Source organism: Rhodamnia argentea, chromosome 2 (assembly GCF_020921035.1).
Source record: "Rhodamnia argentea isolate NSW1041297 chromosome 2, ASM2092103v1, whole genome shotgun sequence".
Classification (NCBI taxonomy): Eukaryota; Viridiplantae; Streptophyta; class Magnoliopsida; order Myrtales; family Myrtaceae; genus Rhodamnia; species Rhodamnia argentea.
In genome coordinates this window covers 20,576,735-20,592,998 of record NC_063151.1, presented here as the reverse complement: position 1 = coordinate 20,592,998, position 16,264 = coordinate 20,576,735, and the positions used below count along the sequence as shown (strand labels likewise).

The 16,264-nt window shown below is 40.5% G+C and overlaps 2 protein-coding genes and 1 long non-coding RNA gene across 7 annotated transcripts; all 3 read right to left on the bottom strand.

Moving 5' to 3' along the window:
• Positions 1 to 1,561: 1,561 nt before the first annotated feature.
• LOC125313767 lies at positions 1,562 to 2,518 on the bottom strand. The gene is made up of 2 exons (XR_007197349.1): positions 2,277 to 2,518; positions 1,562 to 2,173 (listed from the first exon to the last, which is right to left on the bottom strand). It is a non-coding gene; the product is annotated as an uncharacterized LOC125313767 (long non-coding RNA).
• A 1,733-nt stretch (positions 2,519 to 4,251) lies between these two features.
• On the bottom strand, positions 4,252 to 8,364 carry LOC115739459 (phytanoyl-CoA dioxygenase). 2 transcript variants are annotated; one of them, XM_030672564.2, is made up of 10 exons: positions 8,348 to 8,364; positions 8,139 to 8,285; positions 7,873 to 7,994; positions 7,738 to 7,795; positions 7,398 to 7,466; positions 7,163 to 7,281; positions 5,632 to 5,779; positions 5,397 to 5,541; positions 4,943 to 5,029; positions 4,252 to 4,688 (listed from the first exon to the last, which is right to left on the bottom strand). In XM_030672564.2, exons 2-10 carry the CDS (start codon positions 8,191 to 8,193, stop codon positions 4,646 to 4,648), a joined length of 846 nt encoding a protein of 281 aa, XP_030528424.2. In that variant the 5' UTR covers positions 8,194 to 8,285; positions 8,348 to 8,364; the 3' UTR covers positions 4,252 to 4,645. The 2 variants fall into 2 exon arrangements, with proteins under 2 accessions (XP_030528424.2, XP_030528423.2); XM_030672563.2 differs by having other exon boundaries at positions 7,738 to 7,798; positions 8,348 to 8,363.
• Positions 8,365 to 9,387: 1,023 nt separating this feature from the next.
• On the bottom strand, positions 9,388 to 15,743 carry LOC115739456 (protein DETOXIFICATION 27-like). 4 transcript variants are annotated; one of them, XM_030672555.2, is made up of 8 exons: positions 15,324 to 15,743; positions 14,011 to 14,552; positions 13,675 to 13,761; positions 13,524 to 13,580; positions 11,502 to 11,740; positions 11,311 to 11,429; positions 10,904 to 10,990; positions 9,388 to 9,752 (listed from the first exon to the last, which is right to left on the bottom strand). In XM_030672555.2, the coding sequence occupies exons 1-8, from the start codon at positions 15,615 to 15,617 to the stop codon at positions 9,696 to 9,698; spliced, it is 1,482 nt and encodes a 493-aa protein (XP_030528415.1). In that variant the 5' UTR covers positions 15,618 to 15,743; the 3' UTR covers positions 9,388 to 9,695. The 4 variants fall into 4 exon arrangements, with proteins under 4 accessions (XP_030528415.1, XP_030528417.1, XP_030528416.1 ...); XM_030672557.2 differs by lacking the exon at positions 10,904 to 10,990; XM_030672556.2 differs by lacking the exon at positions 13,675 to 13,761.
• Between the last annotated feature and the right edge of the window lie 521 nt (positions 15,744 to 16,264).

Sequence of the window (16,264 nt, the reverse complement as noted above, 5' to 3'; positions counted from 1 at the left end):
ACTTGGGAAGCACAAAGCACCAGGACCAGATGGTTTAAGTGGACTCTTCTACCAGCATCATTGAAGCACTATCCAGGATGATTTGGTTGGCATGGTGAATGACTTCCTCACGACAGGTACCCTTCCTAGCCCTTTCAATCAGACTCACATTACCCTGGTCCCCAAGGTACCCCACCCAGAGAGACAATCAGTACCGACCAATCAGTTTATGCAACTACTCTTATAAAATATGCTCCAAGGTCTTGGCGAACCGTCTTAAACCTTTGCTCCCCCGGCTCGTCGCCTCGGAACAAAGCGCCTTTGTGGCTGGCTAATAGATTCAAGATAATATCCTTATCGTCCAGGAAGTACTTCATCAACTACGCACCCGTAAACGCCAGCATCACTTTGAGGTTGTCCTTAAACTAGATATGCATAAAGCCTATGACCGCGTCGAATGGGATTTCCTCAAGGACTGCCTCCTTCGGTTGGGCTTTGCCCCCCAGTGGGTGACGTGGATCATGGAGTGTGTCCGCACAATTAGCTTCAGTGTCCAGGTCAACAGGGACCTCTTCCTTACTTCTGGCCGACCTGAGGACTACACCAAGGCAACCCACTCTCGATGTATCTCTTTATTATGGTGTCCAATGCTTTATCCTCCATGCTAGCAGCAGCTGTGCAGGAAGGTACCTTGAAGGGTATTACTCTTAATTGGCACTGCCCTACCCTTTCACACTTATTATTTGCAGATGTCGCCATTTTCTTTCTTGACGGGAAGCTTTCGGAGTGCCACCACCTAGCCCAACTACTCCACCAGTATTGCTACGCATCCAGCCATGACAACAACCTCAATAAATCTGGAGTTTTCTTCAGCCGCAGCTGTCTGCTCTCGTTGAGACAAACATTAGCTGCCGAATTACGCGTCCCCAAAATAGCACAAACAAGGAAATACCTTGGCTTCCCATCCGATTAGGGCCAAACGAAGAAGTAATTTTTCTCCTGGATCTTGGCGCAAGTACACAAAAAGCTGGAGGGATGGAAAGAGGAACTATTTTCTACGGCTGGTAAAGAAACTCTCATTAGAGCAGTTATACAAGCTATCCCTCAATATGCTACGTTAGTTTTCAAGGTTCCATTATCAGTGTGCCGGGCGATCGAAAAGAGGGTTGCAAATTTTTGGTGGAAGAATAGCCAAACCCATTCAGGACTCCATTGGCACAGTTGGGATATTCTTACCCATAATAAAGCCGATGGCGGCCTTGGTTTTAGAGACTTGGTGCAGTTTAATAAGGCAATGCTAGGGAAAACGGCTTGGCGGCTACATTCCAACCCCACCAACCTTTGGGCAGCTTTGTTTAAAGGCCTCTACTTTCGCCATCACTCATTTTGGGAAGCTGCCCAGGGAGGCCGTCCCTCATGGGGGTGGCAAAGTATCATAGCTGGAAGGAATCACATTTCCCCTTTCGTTAGATGGCAAGTGGGGGATGGCCAGAGCATATCCATTAGAACGGACCCCTAGCTGCAAACAGGTCGCATTGGAGGACAGCCACAAAAAGGGGAACCACTCATAGTAGCTCAACTCATTAGACCTTCTATGCAGTGGAACGAACACTAGCGCGAACTTACTTCCCTACTCAAGTGGTAGACGAAATACTCAGCCATTCCACTCAACCCCCTTAGACCTGCAGATCAGCTAATATGGGCACCACACCCCACTGGTAATAATTCTGTTAAATTGGCCTATGCACAACTTTTACACACATCCCCCTGCAGGACACCCCATGACCCATCTTCTTCTTATCAACGGCCCCGACAGCTATGGCGCTATATTTGGCGACTGTAGGTGCCCCTAAAGATCAAACACTTCCTATGGCACATTGGTCAAAACGCCGTACATACAGCAGATAATCTAATGCGGAGACACATCTTACCTAAATCAATATGTACCCTCTATCGCCAGCATTCCGAGACGCTTGAGCATTTGTTTCTCCTTTGCCCTTGGACAGAAAAAGTATGGAACGATCAGCAAGCTTCAGTGACTATCAATTCCTACAGCCTTGCCTGTATTAAAGACTGGCTTGTCGCAGCGCTAGCCCCAGCATCACCCCAACGAACCCCATCTGGAGCCCTCATTGCCCACATCCTTTGGCAGATTTGGAAGGCTTGGAATGCATATATTTTCCGACGGCAACCACTAGATTCATGGCATGTAATCAACGCAGCAGTCACGGCTCACCTCAGTTTTAATCGATGGAATCAAACAACCACTAATTCGAACAAACGACGAATTGACTCACCTTCGCAGTGGTGTCCTCCATCCGCTGGCACCATGAAGCTCAATGTTGACGTGTCACTGGTTGCGGGTGAATGCACAGGCTCTGTTGAAGGAATCCTTCGAGATGACCAAGGTTGGTGCCAGGGGGTCTTCGCCCAAACCGTCCCCGCAACAGATCCGGAACTACTTGAGCAAATCGCCTACCACGAGGCTATACGCCTCTATATTGATCGCTGGGGCCACTCTAGATCACGATGGAGGCTGATTGCAGCAATGCGGTGGCCGTTCTCTGACGTATCCAAACTCAGCAGCTCCATGGAACTCTCTCCTGCGATGATGCTAAAGCTGCTCTCTATACCTCGTGGATGTCGACCCCAATTCTTCAGGAGTGCAACCTTCTTTTGCAACGGGCCGACCCAAAAATGGCATTCAAATTCTGTCCACATGAGACCAACTGGGCCGCACATTGGTTGGCTCAACCCCAGCGGCGGAAGTCCCTTCTAGCTGACCGCTCGTCCACACCCCCGCCTGTACTAAAGGCCTTGCTTTGTTCAGAGGCCTACCCGCGATGTGCTTTGACACACCCCCACCCCACCCCCCCACAAAACAAAAAAAAAGTCAAGGTTGTAATTAAAATAATAGTTGACCACATAAAAAACGTGCACAATGTTCAAATAGTTCAAAGGAGGTTAGGTTTCCGACCCCAAAAAAAAAGGAGGTTAGGTTTATCCGTTCTAAGGATTTGCAGCAATCTAATTAAAAAGAAGGAAGCGAATATAGTCATCGGTCCAGTGCATCATTTCTCAAGATTAAAGTTTGCAAATGAAAGTAAATTAAATCCAAAAATAACAAAAGAACTCAAACCGACATCACCTATACACATTTATCACCTATACTTTCAAGTGATACGAAAATTTTACCAAATTGGCACCATTGTCTCACTTGTACCCGACAATCCTAATTCATACCCAAAAAGAAAATTATATGATCTTTCGCCCTACACAACCTTAATATTTACGAAATCTCTATCCACACCGTATTTTCTTGAAAGAGTTAGTTTTCCAAATTGTTTAAGAGTTTTTAGAAAATATTATCAACAAATGGATAAATTATAATAGTCGAAAACAAACAATTATTAATATTAAGTCTCGTTGCATTTGATTATTAGCAAAATAACATATCCTGTATGAGTCCCTTGAAAATAAAAGTTATGTCAAAATCTTGATAGTTAAGGTCATGGACATGTTCTAGTTCCAGGAAAGACATAATGGATCGACAAAATCTTGATAGTTAAGGTCCTGTTTATTTCGTGAAAAATAAATGATGTAAAGATTAGATTTTTTAAACGATCGATCTAATCGCCTACAAAAATGAATGATAAAAAAAAAATCATCGTCCATGAAAATGTTTAATCATAAATCATTATTGATGATGAAAATATTTTCTATTAGCTAATTATTTCTTGCGAAACAAATTATAATTTTTAAGAAAATATTTTTCAAATTACTCATTTTCCACAAAACAAATGTAGCCTAAGTCTGGGGAATATTTACCCACTAACCTTTCTTTCATATAATCAACTAGAAACATGCAATTCAGAACATTGACCAAACATCCACCTTTCATGCTAAATAGAAGAATATTATTGGATGCATTCATGGTTTATCCAGGCTAGATGCAGGCAACAAAAGTTCCCAAGAAGGTTTCAAACCCATGCCAATTTCCCAAAACCAGAAAACTTCTTGTGCTGTTCCACCGTATTGTAGAAGTTCACTTGGATACTCAGATGGGAAATGAGAGACATGCCCTCAGAAACAAAGGATATCCTCTGGTTTTCCTAGACATAAATCTGTTCAAATGGGCATAGTTTATGATTTCCCACAGTCTAACCCCAAAAATTAAAGCTCAAAAATCCTACATCTTACAGACGTTTCTGGTTTTTGGCTATACTCCAAAGACCACAATGTATTTTCCTTTTCTCAGGACTGGGCAGGTATGAAGACCAAAATAGCCAGAATTCAAATACTTTAGGTTGACAAGCACCAGTGCAGTACACAATGCATAACATTCAGGGATTACAGGTAGAATTTTCTCAATCGTTTTTCATGTACTTTCCAGGCCATCAATGGGTTTTCTACAGTAAGGTAATGTGTAAGATCATTGTTACTCGTATTGCGACCTGTCCAAGATTTACAATCTGCAACAAACTTTTTGAGATCCCAAGAGACAGACAGAAGAAACGGACTTCTATGACTTCGCAAAGGCGGCAACCACAGCAGCATCTCTAAGATTGATGCAGTTCCTCCATGCACAGATTGATTATACAAGATCGCCTCGACCATTTAATTCGCTCGTCTCATACATGGCAACCCCGGGACAGGTGGAATCAGATCAAGCTACAAAGAGAGGCTCTGGCTCGACTTTTCTCCTGATCCTGGGAATCGATCACCAAACTCTGAATCAGCAATTAGAGAAGCAAAAGCAGTCTTCAGTCATTTTAATTTTTTTATTTTTTTTTTGGTTGCGAAAAACAGATTGAGGGATGTGTTTATTCGTCGCAGCTGAAACAGTTGAACTAAATCATTTTCAAGGTTTCTAAGCTTCTCACGAAGATTAGAGTCTATCAGAACCAAAATCAGAATTAGAGGATGGAAAACCAGACGAAGAAAGCAATTCTCCTGTCCTCACCAATTTGACTGCGCCCATTTGCAACCATCAGTATCCACCACATGTAAGCTGTAGGCATGCCTCGACTTTGAGGACTGGTTCTCAAAGCTCCAGTCAACAAGTGGAAAGAAGTCAAGAATTAGCTTCATTTTGAGCATAGAGTATTGCACCATGTTGCTTTTAGAGTCGACAAGCTTCATAAAATTCTTCCAAACAATGTTTTACAGCCAAACCAGACAAGAACCGAGCTTGTGACCACTACCCGCTTTAACAGGTTCAGCAAATTTAGTGTAACCCACTAACATTAGTAGCCAATCCTTATTTCAAGAACTTAACATAAAATTGAAAAAAAAAAAAAAACTAGAAGAAATTAGGAACCATAAAAACTGAAGTCAACATCAAATTCTTTAATTTGATAATCATGGCAGAATAAATGATATTGGCAAGTCCAAGAGAAAATTGCTTCTAAACTAACCTCTGATGAATAAGATCGCCATGAATTAGAACTAAAGACCCAGCTTTAACCTCAATTGCTACAAAATCTTTCTTATCATAGGTTGGGGAAGGGCGATCAAAGGAAACTCCCCCTTCACCTCGAATAAACCTTCTCACAAGGCCATCTGGATAAATGAGAGATCAGAGATAAGAACTAATTTCAGAGTAAATATGCTTGCGAGGCAAATAATGAGTTACATAAAAGACAATGTTACTCTTGTGAGATCCAGGGATAGCCCAAAGACAGCCATTGGTTATTGTTGCATCTTCTAGGGCCCACCACAGTCCTGTGCAAGTAGGTGGCTCCGTGTAAAGAAATGAGTTATCCTGGTGTGGCACTACTTCACCTCCAATACCCGGTTGCTGCATGCACAATTTTATGTGAGAAGAACTAAGAAGACCGCTGGAAAATAAAATGCCTTTGACAGAATAGTGAACAAAGGATTCAAGCATCGGACACATAAGATTATGTCACTTGATAGGTCGGATGCTGTGGCGTAGCCAACATATGCAAGATAACTATCCCGGCAAACAATTGCCCACATGATTATATCTCAAACAGTCCAGACATAAATGATCTACATAGAAAGCAAAGATGAGAACAGCAAAAGCTATAATGAAATTTGGCGTATATCAGTTTTTGGATCATCTAAGCATAGCATCTCTTCCAGACATTTTCACTTCATACAACAAGCAATTTCAACTGGTGACCTAGGACATAAGACCAAGTACAATAGTACAAACCTACACATCTTTATATAGTGGGATCAAGTAGCGTTGATTGCCCACCTATACAGGAAAAGCAGTTCTGCTTTACCATCCAGAGACAAAGAGAAAATTATCTTCATCAAATTTGCAAGTAATTTCAATCTCAATTATATATAAGCTTAACTCCCAAAGACACCGCAGGATTTGAGGATAGTAGTTTTGTGGATATATTAAAGTAGAAGGATTTGATAAATTTATTGACAATCGAAATCACGTATAACAAAAAGATTTTGATTGTGAAAAACAAATTAAGTGATGCATGACATTGAAGATTAAAACTACAAACTACAAATTGAAACATACAAATCGAATGTTACCAACCTAGGATCACATGGAATCTTTTCAGAGCCTAATTGTAGGAAATTGGAAGGGAAAAAAGTGTTTACAACAGGGAATTTATTCTTCTCAAACTAATAGTTCGTGAAGAAAAGCTCACCCTTCAGGGTTGAGGGATTTTCACTCTATGATTGAGAATAATTACTTTCTAATGGTTGCAAATTTTAAATGAACGCAAAAATACTCGAATTAATCTGATGGCTGACTTGAACTGTCTGGAATAAAAATATGTGTCTGTGCAACACACAGATTGGTCCGGTTAAATATCTGAAGAAGGCCTGGGCATCTAACCAGCAGTTATTAAAGGACAAGGACAAAATTGCCTAGTGATTCGACAAACGCAAGCAACATCTATGCACAAGGTTGCTAGGAGTATCATCAAATGCACGTCCCAGAAAAAGATTCAGCATCGATCCCTCTTCTAATCACAGATACAAGTTAAAAGGAAGATGGCCAACATTCTACTCTTGCAGCAGAAATTTGCAGAGGAAGAGTGGAAGGTCTGCTGTCTAAATGCAGTAAACCACCAACCATCCGACTGAACCATAATAAGAGACTAATTCATCAACCAATGAAACTAGACGAAGATTAATAACTTGCCTTGGAAATCCGAAATGAAATATAATTGGCTAAGATAAGTACCTTGAATATGTACATTGACTGAATGATGATAGGCCTTTGGTAGCCTAATGATAACAGCATGCCACAGACTTTATCTGAGCTAGAGAAAGCCTTAAACACTGGGTCAAGCTCATGTAGCGCTGACAAAAGACAACCATTGGAACTAGTCTCAATAAAAAGCAAAAATTTTGCACTTGAAACCAATCACTTACGAAAGAAAGCACCAGAAGCATATCATGTCGCAGTCATAGCATACCGTGACCAACTTTATTGATGGACAATTGCTTGGGTTGCTTCAAGTTTCCATCATCACCAAATGCTTTCTCTGTCAAAATTCACCAGGATTAGTGAAAGCAATACTCCAGCAATGATGCTGATATGTTCTATCCACGACCTCCCCAAAGTAAACACGCACAAAGAGGGGTCACGATAATAAAAAACTAGTCTTGGTGACATTAAGAGCTACCATGTACAACAAAAACAAAAATACAATACAATGGTAATCGACAAATGAATCGACTAATATCTTCATTTTTAAACCACAATAAGAGTTCGTATTATTATATAAACATATAAAATGGAATAAAAACTCGTACCCTCGAAGAAAAACGAGACATTCTCGACGCTTTCGTAGAAATAATCATCCGTGTGTTGCTGCTGCAAAGCCAGAGACAAAGATCCAACAACCGAGCGAGGGGGAAAAAAAAGAAATTACTCCATGAATGCGGAACCTGGTTCTTAGTAGAAAAGATTGAGGCGGTAGAACAGTCGAATTCATTAAGCAACTGGTCCATCCTCTTCATCATGGCATCGATTTCTTCGGGGGAAGCGAACGATTCGATCACCAAGTAACCTGCGGAAGGAACAAAAGGCGTGACCTTTTAGCAAGTTATATTCTTTCCGATTCGCGAGCGAACTCGATTGTTTTCTCATCGTATTCCACCCAAAAAAATAAAATAAAAGGGGGAATAGAAAATGTCCTTGAAGCACCGAGCACCTTGAGAATTGAAGAACTCGAGCTGGTCAGAACTGAGATACCCTTTGGCGCCCATGGTCAGAGAGTTCGAGAGCTGGAGAGCCTTTGCGGTTGAATCGGAGAGAGCAAAGCCGAACGGCAAGGAGGAGATGTGGCGGACTTGGAGGAGACGGTGTCTTATAGATTAGATACAGAGGTCAATTGTACTTTCTTCTGTTCTTTTCCCTTGCCATTTGCATAGGCCGCAAAGCAGCTCGGCTTTTCCATGTTCAATCGAATATCTTAACATGTTCTTTTCCAATCACGTGTCCTGACTTTCCAATCTCATAATTTTATTTCAGACAAACAAAAAATTTCAAATTTTAAAATTTTTTTATTTTTTTTTTTTTTTTCATTTTCTTTCTTCCTTCTTCCTTCTTTCCTTATTGCGACACCCTCCACCACGACTGTCCGTCGGCGGCCACGGCCCACGGGAGAGCTCAGGCTTGCTGAGCTCGAGCTCGAGCTCGCAAGCCGACCTCTATCGCCAAGGCCTAGCAAGCGGCAGAGGTAGAAGAAACCAAGAAGGAAAGAAAATAAAATAAAATATAAAAGTGAATATGAAATATTAATTAAAAGATAAAATATTAAAATATTAAAAAATCGAGGGTAACAATTTCAAAAAGTATTTTAACTTCTTTAGATTTAGGGATTAACTTTGTTCATGAATTTTCCACCGATCGAAAAGTATTTTTTGTTGATTTAGTCATTTTCGAAATACCAAACGGGTGAAAATCTAAAAAACCAATTTCCGAAAAGCACTTTCACTAAAACAATCGCACCCTTAGGCTCCATTTATTTCACAAAAAATGAATGATTTGAAAAATATTTTTTTATAAAGATCTTTTATATCGCTTACATAAATAAAAAATATTCTCAGCATTCACGAAAATATTTAAACATAAATTATTATCGATAATAAAAAAAATTTATTATTGACTAATCATTTTAAGCGATACAAACCGATTTAAAAAATACAGCTCGAAGTGAAAAGAACACTCCATCGGATGGGGCGGGGCAAGTGTGTGAGTTCCTTTCTTTTTATTCTTTTAAACCGGCATCGCCTCGTCGACAGTTGATAAAGAGTTCATTCTCACATGATCCCGAAACATGTGATCCGCTCGACCTTCAATGGCGTGAAAACCATTTTGGAGTGGATTTCAACGAGCCTGGGAACTAAGCTAAACCAGTACCGCCATCCACCCGCAAACAAATGGACAACCTCAGCCAGTTATGCAAACATCATGGGACATGCTAATAGCTTGTTTACTGATTTTCCAGGTAGTTGGGATGTACCCACCTTTGTAAAGTTTGCCTATAATAATAGCTTTAGCACCAACATTCGTATGACTCACTTTGGCTCTGCATAAAATTACATCCATCCATGAAAATCAACCAGAATGATACTCTATGGCTAGACATACCTACTCTGGAGACTTTAACTCTTCGATCACTTCTTCAATGATTGTCCTCCTGAGATTTACAAATGCCATGTACCACCATACAAGCCTCATCAATCATGTGATTCCATGCAGCACATTATGGACCACCGATCAAACCCGCCTCATTCCTCACACGAATCTTGGCTTTCCGAGCCTGCAAGTGACGTATTTATCAGAAAACACGTCTAGGAAGTAGGAACTGCGTGATAAATGGATGCGCATCTGTGAAAATTGAAGCACAGATGGGTTAGTGGGCGTGATTGTGGTTCTCTATCTCTATGCGCAAGAGAAAAAGCATGTATCGAAGGCTAAGTTCCGTGGTTTGGTGGGGTTAGCTGGGGTGCAAAAGCTAGCAGTGACATCTTACCCAGCTAAACAAAGAAAGGATTCAACAAAAACAAGAAAGATCCTGGGCATACTAAACTCGTTCAGACCATTGGTCTTGTATCGAGTGTCGAGTACAACCAACTAGGCTCAAATGCAATCCGCCACACAAGTTAGTATACCAATTATGCAGACCACTGGTCTTTTTATTATTTTGTAAACCAGGGGCAAAAACACAGAGGCTCGGCTACCTAAAGACCCATGGAGCGCCGATAAAGTTCATTCCTTTGGCCTGTGCAAGTTATCCTGATGCAAAACAATTTGCACACAATTGGTAGGATTTGAACAGATAACTAGTTCCTGGGCTGCAAATTCCCTCCTGCACCAACCAAGTACACCAATCTGAGGGGCTTAGATTACTCAGCATTTCTCCATAAGTGAATAGAAATTAAACTCTTCACTTTGACAAGCAAATCTGGGATGATTCCGTCTCTTATCACAACTTCATCAATTTTGCACTAGTCACCTCCAGTGAGAACGAGAAGGGCACTCTCTTTCTTTCTTTCTCCATGTGCCTCACTTTTCCAGAGTTTCTCTTTTTTTCGGGTGAAATCAGTCTTCATTGTGTTGATTTTGTTGATTATGTGTGAGGAAGGTGAGCTTTTAATGGGTATTGATTGTTGTTCTTAGGAGTTTTTTCTTTTCTGGGTTTGAGACATGTTGTGAAAGACGACAGGAAGAAAGTGAGTTAGCTTCTAAATGATAACTTTTTATTTAGCACTGAAAATTGCGAAAATGGACAAAGAAATTGTCATCACTTCTCCCGCTTAAAAGTGAAATTGAGTTCCACCACGTCTTCGTTTGAAAACGTTTTGAAGAGAAAGCCAAACACATTTTTCTAGGAATTCTCATTCTCAAAATCAGTAGTAGAATAGAAAATCTTAACTTTTTCAGTAAACAAACAGGTCCTTAGTCTCTTACCTCCTCCTCCCATTCACATTTGACAGTGATAAGTGCTAATATCAATGTCTGGACCACAGTTCCACTGATCATCCCAGCCCATGTCCCCTGCGAAACGAGAGACATTGAGCTAGATCATGAGTTTAGACTGCAAATTGGGAAAATTGAAACCTCATGTGAGTAATGCCTTCTACTGAGTGGCCACCATGACCTTATAGAAACTTCATAAGGAAGAATCCCAAACAAGCTTGATTTCAATCTTAAATATGGAGCCTCCTAACTCCTCGGACACAAATTTGACATCGCGGTATGAAATGGAGCATGTTCATGTCAAAAAAAGAACTGACCTCACTCGTAGGATGAAGAATTCATTTTAACGGTTTATGGTAGCAGTTTAGCTGAAACAGGAATAAATTGTGAGATCATACCGTGATACCAAAACTCAAAACCCAACCAAAGAGAACTCCAAGTGGAACCCCGATTACGTAATAGCTACCGATGTTAACGCCAGCTGCTAATGCTTGCCAGCCAGATCCAACAGCTGCACCTGAAAATCACTGGGCCATGTAAGTAGTTCATGGTCACAAAATCTGGAGTCTCTACATAGCCTACTGAATACCTGACAGTACTGGTTGAATCGAATTGAACAGAATGGTGAATGCCAATAGGACTGCTAGCTCATTGACCATTTTTATAATAGGAACGCTTGAGGAAAAAATCATTGCAAGCTTCTTGTTAAAGACAATAACGATGGTGCAGAAGAGCATCCCCACCACCAGAGAGCTGAACAAAGACACCAGCAGAGCAAATTTGGCACCCTTCGCATTGCCTGCACCTAGCTCATTTGCTACCCGGACTCTGAGTTGAGAAGTTAAACACATCTCAAAAGGAGCAGTGACTAATGGACTAAAGTGAATTATACTTGCTTGCAGGCTTGAATGTGAAAATGGTCATAATTTGCATCAAAAAGCTATCTTGCACGTAATCTACTTTGAGAGAGTAGAGGAAATAGGCTTTTGTCCAATTGATGTGAAAAGCATCATGCCCAAACCCTATAGATAAAAGATTTTGTCAACAAGCACTCAAAGATGACATTGTTGAGTAATCAAACAAAGAGAGTTTTGATTTCAAGGCAATGATTTTCCATGTGATACCGTAGCCAGTCCCTTCAAACTTGAATAGTGCCACATTGAGTATGCTAAAAAAAAAAAAAAAAAAGAGCTCATAGAGCACTTGGTGAAGAAATGCAAATTTCAAAGATTCTGCTCGTTCTTCGAAGTTGGCTACTGATGGGTAATGCTTACCTCTATTTAGACAAGGAAATTAATCGATAGAAAAGGCATGTTTTTGACACGATGTGCAGAGGAGATATCCTTGTTCGACAGGAAAGTCGTAAAATGGTTTACATAGTAGCACTCCTTATAAAAAAGCACAGTTAGATCGAAATCCAAGTTGACGATTTTTACTCTTTTTTTTTTTTTTTTTCTTGCTCATAGTCGACAATTTCTAATTAAATATTCTAAATCAGTCGATTTCTATGGACGACTTCAGAATCTACGAAAGTCATATATATATATATATTTTGGACAGGCAATCAGGGTGTATATGACTTTCATAGATTCTGAAGTTGTCCATATATACACCCTGATTGCAATTGTGTGGTTCAATGACAGGGAAGTTGCCTCAGAAAAAGGATATCCACAATAATAACATGATCATCCAGAGGACTTTTCAGCTTGTTTTTGGAAGATTATAAGCTCAGTAATAAACAAAATCAAGTCACTAGGAGTTTAGCCAAACAAAAAAGTCACTAGAAAGAGCATTCTGGCATGATAGTACCCTGCAATTACTAAAGAATTACCGAAATAAGTATGTCTAATTCTATCCCAACTTGCAAACACAAGAATTACAGACTAAAGATGAAAAATCCTTGTAAACTCAACCTGTGCTCATTGCAAAAAAAAAGTTTCCTCTTAACTTTTCACTGTAAATTTATCGTGGACAATAGCTTTTACTCATTGTTCTCATAACTTATTTTTCTCGCCAGAGCAGTATGAAAATGTAATGCAAATTTATATTTACCGTCTCAAGAGAATTTCAGGTAACCCAACTCACATGCAAGGTACAGAAAAGATATCGACATGGAAAAAGGTTCAAAACAGTCCACGCACAGGTTCCGCGTTATGAGAAGGTTATATTTTTCTCACGGTCAAGCAAGAACAAGAGAGGCACCAAAAGAAGGAAAAGCACATGGCTCCCTACTTCAACCTTATTCAACATGCAAATTTTTCTTTCCACCTAGTCTCTTCCATGGATAAAATCAACTAACGGATAAACCAACATAATGACATTCAAATTTGAGGGACTGTAGTTCACGTCACTCGCTCTCGGGTGTATCAGTCCAAAGCATCTATTAAGCAAAAGGGCTGTATGCATATTTAACTTCGAGTTGCCACATGTATAGGTAAATAATAACCTCATTTTTCTAGCTACAAGGGAGCTAATTTCCTCCAGTAGCACAAAGTTGAAATGTCTATAATAAATTTCGCTCATGCTGTGCCATTTGAAAAGGTTTATGGACTGAAATCCCCTTTTTTTTACAAACATATACATTGGGAGCATGAGAGACTAGTAATCTTACCCAGTTGCAGCCAAAAATCCCAGCGCAATCATTGATTCCCAGCCAAACATAGTAATGCTGTCAATCAATGTAAAGCATGAGAACACTACTGCAATATCAGAGAAATTGCAAGCCACTCATATTATCAGTCTATTATCATAAGTTAACCAACCAAATGGACAGGGCATCAATTGCAACCTCTGAGTTGTTTAAATACCCAGACAGTATGATAAGTACTCTGTAATAGAAATTCTCCAACCTGAAAACAAGAACCACAAATCATAATTAGAGACTCCGTCGAAGGTCGGTGGCTTACAATTTGTACTGTGCCACTAGACTTTCGCTATGTTCTGATGCTTACTAAGCTTCGACTTTGTAAATTGTCATGATTCTGACTTCCCGATATAATAACTAGATGTACTTAAAAAATATTCGAAGGTTATACAAAGCTGTAATGAATGTCAGAGAGAGAGAGAGAGAGAGAGAGAGAGAGAGAGAGAGAGAGTACAAGAGCATGACTCCTGAAGCAATGGAGAGCTTGAAAAACTCCCCCAGCCCAATGATAGCTTGAGTTGAAAATCCAGTCCACGTAAGAGGGCAACCACCGCAAACTGTGTAACCAAACATACCAAGGACTGTAACCCACCAGGAGAAACCGATAGTTAAAGCCGTTCCAGCGAGCCCAACTCTCAATTTGTAAACAAAGAGCCAACTAACAAGCGTATGGAGTGCAAGAGAACCCCCCGAGACCCATACAATAACTGCAGTTTTAAGTTGGCTCTGCAAGAACCTCTGCAACGTGAATTGGAATGGGAAGCACAAGTGGAATGGAATCGACCAAATAGCAACCAAACCCGTCTGCTCAGCCACTGCGCTGGACTGGCCAATGAGCTTCAGAATCGGAGTAGCGAAAACAAAAAGAGGTAGCAATAAAATTGAGCATGTGAATAGAACTATCCAGGAACGTTGCAGGTATATGCCTAGCATCTGGTATTGTTTGGCTCCATAGGATTGACCGCATAAAGTCTCCAGAGCACTAGCCATACCTAGCTAGACAAGCAGCCCAGAAGTTTGAATGAGGAACAATCTGAACAGCCCTCTCTATGCATCAAACTTGAGAGTGAGTACTGCTATTGAAGACACTTCCCCTTTACAATTCCACTGCTTAGTCGACTTTGTAACAGCAGTAATTTCACTTTTGATTGCTATTCCAAATCGTTCACATTTATCAATCCTATTTGAATACTAACATCAAGGAACTAGGATTCTATCATGCAATCGAAACTTCCATGGCACGACGACCATCATAACCAAAGCCAAATCATCAGCCTCATCACAGCTGCTGCCACCATGATCACAGCCAAACAAATCTCATTTTTGTCACCACCACATCACTGACTCTAGCACCGTTAGTGTTACCTCCACCACCACCTTCAGGATATCATCACCATTTCCACCCCATCATCTGGCCACTGCCACTACTTCCAACAACTAGTAGCACCATTAGCAATACAATTTCTAGTTTGGCCCCCACTTTAACAAGCTAACTAGTATTCAACCAAAAAGAAAAAAAAAAAACAAAAGCTAACTAGTCCCATAGCACAAAATAGTTGATGTAATAATGCAATTCTATAAATTCCTGAACTTTAGAAAGAAATCAAGAATGCAATTTCAATTTGATTCGAAGCCCATTCATCCAAACCCGACTCTAACAACTACAACGAAAATGCAGATGGACAGAGCAATGTACACACGTTTTCAACTTCTACAAACCGAACTCCTTTAAAAATGGGAGAAGAAGAAAAGTGAAAGTGCACAAACCAAGAACCCGAAGCTAATGGAAATAATGACGGTGGTGGCAATGGAGATGGCTGCGAGATCGATGTCCCCAAGATGGCCAGCGAAGGCTTGAGTGACGACGGTTATGGAGTACAGGGCCACTCGACTGAAGATGGAAGGCCCAGCGACCCGCCACAGCTGTTTCGACTCCGACAGCGTTCGGCTGATCAAACCCTCCTGAACTGAATCATCCTCTTTCTCTTCCTGGCGTTCGTCCTCATCATGGGATGGAGATGCTAACAATGGGTTCTGCTCTTCTCTTTCAGTCATGCCCATGTGTACCGCAGCTCCAACAATGGCGGACTGGAGTCTGAGTGCCGATTGACCACAAAAATCACAAAAGGATGGTTTCTTTTATCATACATGCGCCCACTAAGAAAAGAAGAAAGCCATCACATCGCAAGAATCCCGCGAGAAACTCGGATCGAACCAAAGTGAGAGATTAAACAGCCCAACCATCCATTTATTTCGCAAAAAATAAATAATTTAACCGTACAAACAAAAAAATCATTTTAAAAAAATTAAATCAATTCACTTTTTACGAAATAAACGAAACATAAATGGTTTTATTAAATGATTATTAGGACTTCTAATAAATAGATGAGATTAAAGTGATGGGACCTATTTCTTGCTATTATCAATGATGTTAAGTGACATCTTATTTAACAGTTATATGAAAATCATCGCTTGTCGACAAACTTCCCAAATTCATGCCATCAATTAGATGATCTCAATAAGTTGTGCGACGCTAAAAAAAAAAGAGAGAGAGAATTGACGGTAAAGATCAAATCTCGACATGACTCTTGAATTATGTATTTGGTTGAGGATTGAATTGACTTGCTAATTTGAAAGGAGAACCCTCTGTAAGGTCAATAGTTGACCCTGAACGTCTCGGCCGATGAGCCGGCCTCTTCCACATGGGC